The sequence below is a fragment of the Gavialis gangeticus genome, unplaced genomic scaffold, assembly GCF_001723915.1.
Source record: "Gavialis gangeticus isolate Ggan-Ray unplaced genomic scaffold, GavGan_comp1, whole genome shotgun sequence".
NCBI classification, from domain to species: Eukaryota; Metazoa; Chordata; order Crocodylia; family Gavialidae; genus Gavialis; species Gavialis gangeticus.
Window position 1 is genome coordinate 40,668,761 of NW_017728998.1, and position 13,533 is coordinate 40,682,293.

Consider the following 13,533-nt stretch of genomic DNA (forward strand, 5'->3'; position numbering starts at 1 on the left):
GCTGTTTACAAACTAGTCAGGGGGGACCAGCAGGCATTGGGGGAGTCCCTGTTTCCCTAAGCACTACCAGGAGTGGCAAGAAATAAGAGTCACAAGCTGGCAGAGGGTAGATTCAGACTAGACATCAGGAGGTGCTACTTCACTGTCAGGGCGGCTAGGATCTGGAACCAACTTCCAAGAGAAGTGGTGCTGGCTCCTACCCTGGGAGTCTTTAAGAGGAGGCTAGACGAACACCTTGCTGGGGTCGTTTGACCCCAGTACTCTTTCCTGCCCATGGCAGGGGGTCAGACTTGATGATCTGCTCAGGTCCCTTCCAACTGTACCAACTATGAAACTAAGATACTATCAAGTCCAGCAGAAGATGATAGAGGGGGGTCACAACAAAAGGCAGAAAGAGACCGCACAGACAGGTTGCCACTATATGGCTTCTTTAAGGAGCTCATTAACTGACACTAAGGCTGAAGGGCAATAAAAAGTAGTTTTCAGACTGCCCTCCACTGTTATTGTTCTTTCAAGCAAGGAGTAAAATTGCATCAAGAGGGTAGGCTGGAAAAAAGTAATATAAAAAAATGGCAAATAATGTATATAGTAAAGATCTTACAGGCTAGAAATAAATCTAAAAGCACTCTAGACAAAGGCCACAGACAAAAGATTGAATAGGCAACTGGAGGGGAAGAGTGGTGCTACCAAAGGAAACAGACTTACACCAAGCTGGCTTGATCAGGGGAACCAGTCAATCCTCTGAGCAAGCATAGCTCATTTTTTTATATTAAAAAAGCTTGGCAACTGCTCGTTCAGCCTCCTAGTGACTGTTTTTCTGAGTATGAGACATTAGGCAGTTATTTCCAGGATCTCCTGGACAATCTTTGTGGGACTTTCAAATTGAGACATCTCCAGACAACTGGATTAATGAAGGCTGAGAAACATTTACAGCAGGCCCATTATACCAAATCAAGACTTTTTATATATTTCCCTGTGTCTCAATATGAATTGTTAACTTTATGTAAATATTAATCTTATCCATTGCTTTATTTTCAGAATGGATGGCAGGTTCCATCTCTTCAGTAAGTCCTGTTGAAGCAACTTAAGTGTTCAATAAATGTATTTTTGCAATAAGCATTCAGTGCAGGATCTTGCAATCCAGGTTCTCATTCTTGTACAATTGTTTTGGTCTTTCTACACGTCCTCAGCACAGATAACAAAATGACAAGTTGAGTCCCATATAGTACCGGTAGGAAGGCTGAACCTCTAACAAATCCATCGGCCTATGTGAGCACACCTCTCCCTCACAAAGTTTTTAACTTCTAGGTTTATATCTTTTCCCTTTGACATTTCTTGACTGAAAAATATTCCCTCTGCAGTTTCAAGTCTAGTTCTGTACACATGAAACATGAGCATCAATTTAAAATTCACTCTAATAATTCTCCCAACATTTTCCATTTCTGACCAACAATCTCCCTGTCATGCTAACCTGGTTTATAACCATCAGCTATGGTGACTGTAGTATGATGCTTTCTAGGGAGACATCCCTGTTTCTTCAACTTCTTTCCTAAAAATAAACTCAAACATACGCAGACCCAGCATATTGAAACAAGGAGTATAGATGGTGAGGTGCATCATGGCATATAAACCCAATGCACATTTTTCTCCAAAAGAAAAATGAGTTAAATACAATCTGCAAGGCTCTCAGGTAAGAGCTTCAGTACCAGGAGCAGAGAACAGACAACAGAATTACACATTGCTTGATTGGTGGAACATCAAGACCATTAAAAAGAAGAGAGGGTCAGTTAATACCCATGGAATTAAGAGTTTAGAAGGGATCAGATAAATTACAATGAGCCATGAAGTCATTGACTCCTTCAGCGCTGCCCGACTTGAAATTCTGCTTCCAGCGTGGAACAGGAATCAAGGGGGAAGAAAGGGGGAGGCTTCAAATGTACACTCCCTGGATCCACCCCTAAACTCAAACCTAAATCTTCAGGAGAAAGTTTAGTGCACCACTATCCCCACTGACTTTACTTTCAATCTAATCCCTCACATTTTCTCTTCCACTGCCTTAGTGCCTCCTGAAATTTCTGCTGCCCCAACAGGAATAAGAGCTTGTCCTCATCTTCATATACCTTGTACACATATTTAATCATTTTAGAAACTAATGTTTATGTAATTATTACACCTCCTGGTGTGGATATTTAAATCTGTTTAGCCCATAAGAGCTGACAAAATGGTGCAGGTGAGGAGCTTGCACCAATTTAGCTAAACTAGTTAGATAAATCAAGGAAGGAGGTGCATTTAGACCAACACTAGAAGGAAAGGAAATGGGAACCAAGACTTGTTTCCAGCTGGAGAAAAAAGATCACTTGTAGCAGTTATCATTAAAATGGCATGTCAGGGATGCAGCTGCAATTCTATCCTAGATATTAATGTATCCAGTCACCAAAAGATGATGCTGGTGTATGGCCATAAGAGGGTGAACCCCTCTAGATATAGTTTAGTAAGGTTGGGGGGAGGAGGGGGAAGATTCCTAACTTTGAGATTTGGGGGGAGTGCGAATGCATTGTGTCATGGAACGAAAATAATGATATAAGCACAGCAGCAGCAGCAACCTTCATGTTTAGTGAAAGAGCTAGATAGACCTGTTTCATATTAGTCACCCTCTGGGCACAGCTGAGAAGTAGTGCCACTTAAATGTGTTGCTTAGTGCAAGCTGCTCACTATCAGAAGTAACAGCAAGTTTGCTATCCCAGGTTTGTAGAGTCTCTCTCCTTTTGGGCAATGCTTCCAATCAGAAAAAAATATATTCAGGTCAGAAACAAAGTAACGTAGGCAATGGGCTGGGGAGATGCCCAATATTCCTCCTACTGTCTGCAAGCTGGCTTCTAGATGCTACAGTGAGCAAAATTATCCCAACATCATGTATCCAACCCACCCCCTCCCCACCCTCTCCCAATCACAAAGGTGTTATTGGGAGCTAGAGGATGCGTCAGACATGGATCAAGAGAATGTCCCTCCAGGACTGTGTAAGGTGTCATATTTCAGTAGGAAGTAGAGAATGTGCCTTTGTTTAAGTATGCACTTCAGAGAAAACTTAATCCCAGAGAAGTCAGCAACAAAGAATCCTGCTGTCCTGATGCTAGAGAGAGGGAGAGGAAGAGGGAGAGATAGATGGGTTGCTAATGCTCTTGAAATTTTACCATCAGTTCATCTCCCTTATTATTATTTAAAAGTAATATATTTATGCCTTGATTTCCATCTGTGAAGACTCAGATGATTAGGAAATGGCAAACATCTTTTTAGCTATAGATGAAGAAGGGTAAAAGAGGAGAAATGACATAGTGAATCAGGTCCATCTAACTTGGTATTCTGTTTCACAGTGTCATTGAGCTCAGTGCTCTACCTAAGCCCAGTACAGGTTTAAAGGATACTTTAATTTATTTTGAATTTGGCCTCCACAGAAACACTAAAAAGACATCAAGTCTCTATCCTAGCCTTGTTTTAGCAAATTCAATTTTATGAGCAAGTTTCAGATGTTGACAGTAGTCCCATAAACTCATTCTTCTCAGATCATTTCATTTATGACTGTAGTTATGAATGATACAGGATGCTCCAGTTGGTATACTACACTGACACTAAAGTTAACTAAGTAGGCAGGTCTGCCTTTTAAGAGGCCACTCCAGGATACTGCAATTCTGTCAAGGCTACATACACTCTTATGATGGAAGCAAGCTTAAACAGCCTGGAGTGTTCTTGTAGTCCAAAAACATTCCACACATATCTATAAATTCAATTGGTGATCACAAAAAAGAGGATGAGATGTATGTATAGTGGTTACAGCACGCGTGTCAAATATACAGCCCATGCACTGTATCCAGTCTGCAGAGGTGGTCCAATGCTCAGACCTGACCTGTAAGGCTTCTTGTTGTAGTTCCCAGAGCCACCATGTTGGCATTTAACACATGGGATTAACACCCCCCCCCACCACCTGCCCCAGAATTTTCAGTTTTTGATCACCATTCAGCATGCAGATTGGTAACAGCAGCATTAACCAACATGTGCTGGCCATGCTGACCCAGAAGCTTTAGGAAACCTCTGGGCAGGACACATCCCATCAACTCATTTGAGGGTCCTTCAACATGTGCAGATAAAAGTGCAAGGGGATCTAATGCACAATCCACACAATTGCACCTCCTGCCATGTCACACATGCATGGCAGAAGGCATGATTGTAGGATCACACATCAGATCCCATTGTGCTCCCCTGCACTGGCAGTGAGGCAATCTCAGACTCCCCCTGCACCAACAAGAAGCAAGCTCCTACAACCAGGAGCCCGCTCAGCTGAGGGACTGCGAGCCACAGAAGCACCCCTCAACACCACCTCCACGGCTGGAAGATGCAGCTGCTGCAATCTCCCAGCCTTGGGGGTATGAAGCTGGGACCCAGATTTGCTGCTGCTGAGGCAGGCCCAGCTGGCATGGCATACCCCTGTGGCTGGGACCCTGCTACATGTACAAATTAAAGCTCAATAGCAACCAGCTAGGAAGTTAGTACACATTTTCAAAATCTAACTGGTTGATTGCATGATACCTGTGCCGTATAGAGGGGGGTGAGTTTGACATCCTTAAGTTAGTATAACATACAGAAATAGATTAAATCAAATGTGTTACTTTGTCTCTCTCTCATGATTGTGTGCCTTTCTTGCCTTGGCACACATTATTAATTGTTTTGCATAGAAACACCATCATACTTCTACAAATACCTAACAAGGCAGATTTCTGGTTTTGTGTTTTCCCATTACTTTATTCTTTCCAACTTTTGTGACAGCTGCTTAGAGAGCTGGGCTGAAGCAATCAGCTGAATATTTTACTAAATGCCAGTATAACCAGCAACCTATTTTCCTATTTTCCTCTCTGACACTTTGGCACCTGGTGCAAGGACTATACTGCCCAGTATCTTGGCCAGTATTACTTCATTTTTATCTCATGCAACCGCAGGCGTCTGTGTGCATTTACCTGTTACCTCTCATTATTAAGGGATTTTAAGATCTTTTGGGCTTTTTTCATGTATTTGTACAAAGGGATTATGGTCCTGAATGGGACTCTTAGGGAATACAATTATAAGAATTACATATACAATTAATAAGAAGTTACATAATGAATTATTAGATGACAGTATACTAGAATTAAACATTAAACACACTGCACTACAATTTAGTGGGGTCTAAATAGCTTCAAAGATGTTCAGATTAATAGCTTTGTTAGTCTTTGCAAGGACAGTTCATATGACTCAACTGAATATAAGTTGTAGGAGAGCCGACAGGCCCTACAAGAAAGCAGCCCAGTTGCTGAGCTATTAAATAGAAGAGGTCAATACTAATAATTGGAGTCAAATAGTTAGAAATGTAGAATTATAAAAGTTGAACATTACGTACTATTAAAAGCATGTACTGAGGTTGAGACCAGCTTGTTAAAGCACAATCTAAGCCAGGAGTATCTCTGTTATGAGGCAGGTCTGGTGTGAAAGCTGTTTTCAGTTATGTAGCAACATGTGCTTACATGCAGTACATGGAGCCCATGAAGACCAAAGAAATTAAGAGAAGGAAACAGCAGAAAATAAATAAGCAAGAACTGAAACTTAATTCATCCCTTCTAAACCAGGACACACAGATAAAAATCACCCTTTGTTCACAGCATCTCAGATCCAATTCCCATGTCCACTGAACACCAACTGCAATTACTTTCACAAAGGGATTAAAGACCATACCCAAGCCACTGGTGGTTAATAATGGCTCACTTTATAAAGGACCTGAAGCATCGTTCAATACATCCTTGAGGTAGCAGCAGAAAGAGAAGAAATGAGGGGGGAAAAAAGATAATGTTAGATATTCTTACCAGAGACAATACACTGTCCCAATACAATATGTCAACAGCTCTTTCTTAAAAAAGGGTTTTTCCTTTTTATTACTGCAGGAGTGGGTATTTGTGTGCATGTGTAAGTGCAGAGCTGGGGTTACCACTTATAGCATCTCAGTGATATCACAGTGCACTAACTGCTCAGCTCCTTCACAAACCCCTAAGTCCACATCTTGTTGGAATAACAAGATTTTCTAAAGACTTATTTAAATCAATCAGCTCTTTCACCATAAATAGCTGATGATAACTGTGGTTGTAAACTTGCAAGTACTTTGCCAAGTACTTTATATCATCAGCAACAGGAAGAGAGTTTATCTGAGAACATGAAAAGAGAAATGCAAGTTCAGTTCCTGGAAAGGACATAGTGACTAAGCTGTATTTTTAAGACCATTTTTGAGTGAAGCAGAGTAGGGATATTTTTTATTACAAAAAATTAAAAATGAAAACTAGAAATACATCCCCAATTATCAGTGGTATTTCTATATATTTAAGAATGTTAGATATCCTTTAAGTACTCCTTCAAGCTGCCTTCCATGGAAGGGGAAATGGAAAAGAAACTGAGCAATAGAACTGAAAACTATATACTATCAATCTAAGATCTGGTGCATAAAAACAGGCCACTATCAGAGATAAAAATGTCATTGATCCGTAAGCAATTGCCTGACCAGTGCCATCTACAGAAGGGTCAGATCTAAATGAACACGTTTTTCACGCTGACTGGTATTTACATTTCTACGTGGTATTTTAGCATGGGATGCAATTCAACATCCTAAAAATAAAAGCTCAAAAGCTATTAAAATCTAGCAGGCCAAACACCACCCCCCACTCCCAAACCACATGTAAAATAAGTAGTAGATACAGGGTTACTACTAGGAAAGTGTCACTTGGAAGGGTGAGAGGGCAGAGGGCAGGGAAAGAGTAAGAAATATGTGCTTTTTTTTTGGTTTGAAGTTTTCTTTAAAAATATTCTAAGTAGAGGGGAAAACCAAAAGCTCTGCCAATTAAAAAAAAATAAAATTAGGAATTTGCTGGCATAATTCAAGAAACCATGTCTGATCTAAACTCAGAAGCTAATTGGCACTTAATAGAATCATAGAAAAACAAATCTAGAAGGACCACGTGAGGTCACTTAGTAGAACCTCCACGGATGTGAACAGACCTTTATAATGTAAGTGCTACCTCTCCACAGTTCTACAGCTGTAAAGGCCAGCAAAACCACTGCATCTTTAATCTCTTTTAATTCAGGGTTAAAATTACAGCAATTTAGCTCACTTATAGGAGCATGGAAAGGTAACAGTTACATAGTTCTTACTGTTGCTCATTCCTAAACAAGAACTCCCTCCACTTAAAACACTGCAAAATTAAATCCATCCAGAGCCCAGAAAAGTTTTTGAGTTAGAATTTCAAATCACTGACTGCAAAAGACATGTAAAATTTTATAAAATTCTTTCTGAATTAGCAAAACAGAATAACATGTAATGAATAAATGTATTTTTCAATACCAAAGAGACATTTCTTAAAACAACACTAGTTCTCCAAAAGGCTCAGAATTCCTAAGACATATCTAAGCATATTATCTACTCTAAAAACACATGATTATATGGCTGATGCAATAAAATGGCTGGACACTGTAAATAAAATCTGCCATAACCCTTTCAGAAACTTGATGAAATGAGGATCTGCAACATTTATCTCCTATTCTAAAGCATCTTTCTTGCCACCAATTTGTCATTGCCCATTAAAAATACCACATCTGCCTTGCAGCCTCTAAAGCAGTGGTTCTCAGCTGGGGTCCCATGTACCTCTTTCAGCAGTGCCACAACATGGGTACTGCCTCAACTAGGTGGAAATGTACTGTGCACCTCCTGTTGAGGCAGACCAGAAAGCAGCTACAGCTGGAGCCTGCACTCTGATGGACTTTACTGGTTCAACCCTACACGGTCCTCTTGGAAACAGAGGTGTGCCAAGCAGGGGGTACTGTCTCATGCCCCATGTTTCCAGAAGGAGCATATGCAGGGTCTGATCAAAAAAGGTTGTGACAAGCATGCACACTCCAGCCACAGGCTCTGTCTGTCCAGGGAACCATGCTGGGCTGGAATAACCCCTTGAATTGCCTAGCTAGAAGGAGCTGGGTATGGGAACACCTGGGACTGATAAGACTACTCTTTCCACCCCCTCCTTCCCAGCCCTACCAACACAGGAGTTTTGCCCACAGCACAAAGCTAATTAAGTACACCTCTTCTCCTACTTCTGACTTAGGTTTATCAGAAAACCCTAATATAGGCAGGAACACTCAGCAGGACCCTGGCTGAGAACCACTGAGGTAAGCAGAGGCAGCACAAACATGGTTCTCAACCAGGGATGCTGCCACAATCAAAAAAGGTGTAGAGGAATGCTCTGACTCTAAACAGGTTGAGAACCATTGCTCTAAAGAGAGAATGAAGGTCAGAATCAGCACTAGCTTGGCATCCTGTGGAAATTTAAAGGGACGGACTAATGTCAAAAGTGTTTTTTTTGTTTTTTTTTTAAAGCAGTCTACGTGGAGTAGGAGGCATGGTATATGTTGAGTTTTTAATAACAGCTCATCCCAATCAGTAAAGGGTTGGAATCTGTACTAGGTCTTATTTTTCCACAGACATAAAATTACCACCTTGAAAGCTTCAAGCTGGTTATTTTTGCCTTTACAACTTTTTAATTACAGTACATGGATTTAAGGAGCTGGTACTATAATAAAATATAGTCATCATCTGAGCTGTATGGAGTACCATCCCATACATTTAGGTACCTATGCTTGTGAATTTTCCAGGGATAGAGCTCAGGTTCTTTATCTTTAAAAAAAATTATTCAGTTCATAGTCAACTTCCCACTGACTAGTACTCAATGCCTTTGATACCAGTAGGTAGCTAGCTACCTGCAACAGTTGCTCAAAGCAAAGTGTGGTTTGAAGGGCATATTCTCCTTTTGACTGAAATTAGACATGATTATTCTAAATAAAATGTTTCAGCTTTGAGGCCAAAACAGTTAGTCCTGGACTGTATGACCTTCATTTTCAGATGTGTCTCTGTTCCCTCTCCACTCCACTCCCTCCCCTCAAGTAAGGTAACAGAGGGAGCCTTTAAAAACTTTAGTTAGCCTTAAGAACTCTCTAGCACCCAGTCCTGTGCTTTGACCACTAGATCCTACTTCCAGACTTTGAACAGAAGTGCCACAATAAAAGGGGTATAGGTTGTAGCCGTGTTGGTCTAAAGACATAAGCAAAAAAACCTTGTCTGCCTATGATAAATAGAAGGGTAAGATTTCCAGAAATGCTTTCATGCCTAGTATGAAATTTACCTTATTCATCTGCTTAGCTGCTGACATGACAGTGAATGTACAGTCATCCCGACCCTTCCTCCTTTTCCCAAAGCCAAGATTGACTAAGTTTGGACAGAGAGCAATTCCTGTCAGAAGCCCAAGTCAGAAAAACATACCATGTAAAGGAGAAGCACTGCATACTAACCTGATATCCCTGGAAAAAACTCAGAATTTCCTTCATTCCTGTGTTATAAGGCAAGCCCTGCATACGGACCAGAGCTCCAGGCTGGGGCAGTATTGGAGTGTGTGGGGCTGTGGCAGCAGCTGCTACAGCTGCTGGTGGGGCTGTGATATAGCCCACTGTGGTGGGAGATACAGGAGGGCTGTAAAGAAAAAAAAAAAGACAGGAGAAAATGGTTAACATAGGCCAATGAGTGACTTGAGAGCTTGGAAGAAGAGAGTGGTTTTAGTAGCCATTTTATCTTAGTTTTGATAGTAGCTTGTGTGGGGTGCTTCTAAATATTGCCCATTCCTATTCCTACCTCAAAACTTACTGAGATCTGTGGTAAGGGAAAATGAATCAATAAATCCCAAACCAGAAGGTGATGGCTCTTCCTAGTGCACAAAACAGGTTATTAAATGATGATGATCCAAGCCAAACAGGCAAAATATTCACCCACATTATCTTAGGGCTGAGAGTGAGGCATGGAAGAAAATGAATAGCTCCAGGGTTATATAACCAAGCTATGAAAGTAAATTCTTGCCTAGTTAGGTTTTATTCTTGATGGTGTATATTCCATCATCAAGAGGGGGAAAGGGTCACAGGGATATGGTCATATTTAAAAACTCTGCAGACACCTGGATCCCATCCTAGTGACTGAAATGTTAGGATCCAGTTTAATTTACAAGGAGCAAATTAAATAAGGTATTGCTGTAGGCTTATCGTAAGGGCTGGGGAAGACAAAGTAAAAAAAACTCCTTTCTTCTTTCATCTCTTGACTAGAGCACCATGTGTTAGGACAGTAGATAAAGACTGAATAGGTAAAGTGTTTACCAGTGTTGTTTGTGTGTGACTACACCCTCTAAAGTATTGCTCACCTTTTCCCTCAGTGCCCTTTGCTAGCAACACTTCTCTAGTGCTGTGATAAAGTGATGCTCAAAACTACTTGAGGTTTGATTACAGCCAGCAAAGGTTAAGCTGCATTATGAGACCAGGAGAGAACACTTACAAGGTCATTGCCAATAATGGCAGTGGGTTGTTCAGAGTAACAAAATAGAGTTACATGGAAGTGGGTTAATAGCTGCCTCCAAAAAAAAGAAACCGAGTCTGCTCCACTTATATCAAAGAGCTTAAATGGCAGTCCAGGACAACAGTACCTGGGATAGTAAGCTGTGTAATTCATGTAAAGCTGAGCAGCCTGAGCTGGGTAATAGGTAACAGCTTGAGGGGCAGCAGCAGAGGCCTGGGGAGTCCTGGTTGTCGGTAACAAGGCTTGTGGCTGGTAAAGTGCTGCTTCTGCTGGGATCACCGCTGCTGCTGTTTGGAAAGCAGCATAAGCAGGAGGAGAAAGACCTAAAAGCAAGTCAGAAGGCAGGTCAATCAGAGCACAGAACTACTTGTGTGGGAATAGAACTCTCTCTCCTAATGCGACTATTATCCATTCTGAGAGCACCTGACCATGGTTAAGTAATGCTCACACAACGACTGATCTCAAGTCTGTTGTACTAAAGGCACCCAGTGCACCCAAATGGCTGTTTCTGGGTTTGTTAAACTTAAATACTTACCAGTGCAGAAATGAGGACTCTGAACCATATTAAAAATGCAGGAACTGCAGAATTATTCAAAGGAAGCATGAAGCAGGGGGATTGAGTGTGCATCTAGGCACATCTTTTGTTCCTTCTAGTAGAAGCTGCACTCTCTGGGGTATGTTCAAAGATAATGGCTGCACAGTTTTTCCTACATTTGTTTGCCAAGAGTCCATATACCTACTACAGCTTGACAAGCTAGCAAAATATTGTACATACAAAAGACTAATCATAGGCATTTTCATACACAGTTGCCCAATTTGTACATGAGTAGGTACAGCAAGCTTTTTTGAAAGCCCAGCTGTCTATATTGTTTTGAAAATGTATATATACCAGCACGCACTTTGTAATCACACTAGTTAGAATGGAACACACCTACCCACAACATTAAATTAATACCCCAAACATTAAACTAATATTGTAATGTTTATATATTCTTAAGAGACCTTAAAGTTATTCTTTGCTGAAAGTGTTCAGTATACAATATTCACCGATGATAGCCAATATAAGCCATCCAGTACCACTATGCACTGGTCCATTAGAAATGCATCCTGATGGAAGTTCCCTTCAAAAACAAGTTATCCCCAAAAAGCAGCACCTTCTCAATGCTCAGAGGCAGGAGAGCAAGAGCATTCATTGACAGCTAGAGTGTAGCATGTTCCCCATTAAAAACATTCAATTCCAAATAGGTGTCACTACAGGCAAGTCTACTGCAGAGCTCAGAAGAACAGTACACCCAATAAAAGCAAAGTGCACCACAAATACACTGGCGAGGCATTGCTGCCATCTATTTCCCCACCGAAAACATAATAAAAATGCCTCAATCAGTCCCATTATTTCCCCAAGGGAACAACTTCCAAATCTCAGCCTGTACACAGATGGATGATTACTGATCATGGCATACCCCAAGTTAAAAAGTGAAAGGCCACAGAGCTTCAGCACCTACCACGTCAGCTGTTAGCAGCAGAGAGCGTGAAGAATTGGAGACTTACATGGTAACTTACATGGCGGTGGGGATAAGCCACTACGATTTAAAGTGCCACCCATTAAAACAAAGTTCATCTCTTCTCCTGAACACTGGAACACTTCCACATAGCGGTCCTTCATCATTTTTTTGTGACATTTCTGGGCCACCAAAAAGGCTTTGTCAGCAGATTTCATTTGGATAAATGCATCACCTGATGGTCGTCCCTGAAAAGTTGCAAACAGCCGTGGTCAGTCAGTCGGTCGCACAAATTTCCAGAGCATAAAAAATGCAAATAGTTCTAGCCAGTGCTACGATCAAGTGTTTACTAAAATCTTACAGGATTTTTCCCCTCTGTTGCTAACAGATAATGACTCAGCCTCAGATCATTTCAAAAGCTGGGTATGCAATCCTACGTCATTGCACTCGGCTTTCTTCAGCAACAACTTACTACCAATCTGTTTGGGTGCACAAGTGTTCAGGTCAAGCCTTACTTCAATAAAGTCTCCAGGCACTTTGGAAATTCATTCCCATGTTCCTGGTGTTTTAAAGCACAAGAGAGTTTGGTTCTATTTGAAGCAGATAAAAAAAAACACCACACACAAAAAGAACCCGAGTCAAAAAGGCTTTTTGACAGACTGTTCATTTAGACAAAAGAACCTGTCAAGTAAAGAAAAAGTGGGGGAAAAAAACCCTCAACTTGTTCAAACAAGTTTCCCCACCTTTCTGACAGGGTCTAAAGAAGAATTAAAAAGAAGGTGGCAGCAAGAAAACAAACCACTTGAAAACCACATTTTTTATTTTCTAATTTAGTTTCTATTTAATTTTCACTTTGAATGTTTTGATTAAAAAAAGCACTGGTAGCCAACACAAGCTCTGACGTGATAATCGTAGGTATTATCCCCTTTTTATAGAACATTTTATCCTCCAAGCCAGCAGTTCTCAGACTCTGGCAGATTGCACACCTCCAATTTACAATGATACAACCTTAAGTACTACCAGCAAATTTTTGTCATATAAAGTTAATTATAATAAATCTGTTAATGCGTACCATTAGTGATACCTGTATCACAGATTGGGAACTGCTGCTCCAAGCAAAAGAACTGGTGTTACCTGTTGATTAAGGACCATGTGGACTCCATGTGGCTTGATATCTCCTGTAGCATCTCCCATGAATTCCAAGATATCATCAATGCCAGCAGTGTAGGGAAGGCCTCGGAGTCGGACACAGTCACGTATGCTACCTGTGGCAATGGTGTAAGGTGGGGGTATGACAGGAATTATGGGAGTTGGCAAAGTGGGTATAAGAGGAGTTGACATGTATCTATTAAGAACCTGTTGGCCAGAAAAAAAAGAAAAAACATAAGTGGGTGGATAGGAATATAAATGCTGATAGGATGCACAATACCACTTCATATATTTAAGTGTAACCAGCTTTATTAAACTGGGAAAAAGGAAAATTTTGCACAAAATAATCCTGTCTTTTTTTGTTGTTGCTGTTTGACATCTACCAGTTTCAAATAGAGTAGGTTAAAAAAAAAAAAAAAAAAACCCTTTAAAAAA

At 40.8% G+C, this 13,533-nt stretch overlaps 1 protein-coding gene across 5 annotated transcripts in view; it reads right to left on the bottom strand.

Moving 5' to 3' along the window:
- The window catches only part of ESRP2 (epithelial splicing regulatory protein 2), an 83,084-nt gene that overhangs the window by 13,635 nt on the left and 55,916 nt on the right, over positions 1-13,533 (bottom strand). For 2 of the 5 annotated variants that reach the window (XM_019505746.1, XM_019505748.1), the window contains exons 12-15: positions 13,084-13,305; positions 12,011-12,197; positions 10,578-10,773; positions 9,406-9,583 (exon numbers count right to left, since the gene is read on the bottom strand). In XM_019505746.1, coding sequence (XP_019361291.1) covers positions 9,406-9,583; positions 10,578-10,773; positions 12,011-12,197; positions 13,084-13,305 — 783 coding nt within the window. Of the gene's footprint in view, positions 1-4,673; positions 5,822-9,405; positions 9,584-10,577; positions 10,774-11,998; positions 12,198-13,083; positions 13,306-13,533 lie in introns of those variants that run through there. The other 3 variants (XM_019505745.1, XM_019505747.1, XM_019505749.1) reach the window with 2 other exon arrangements.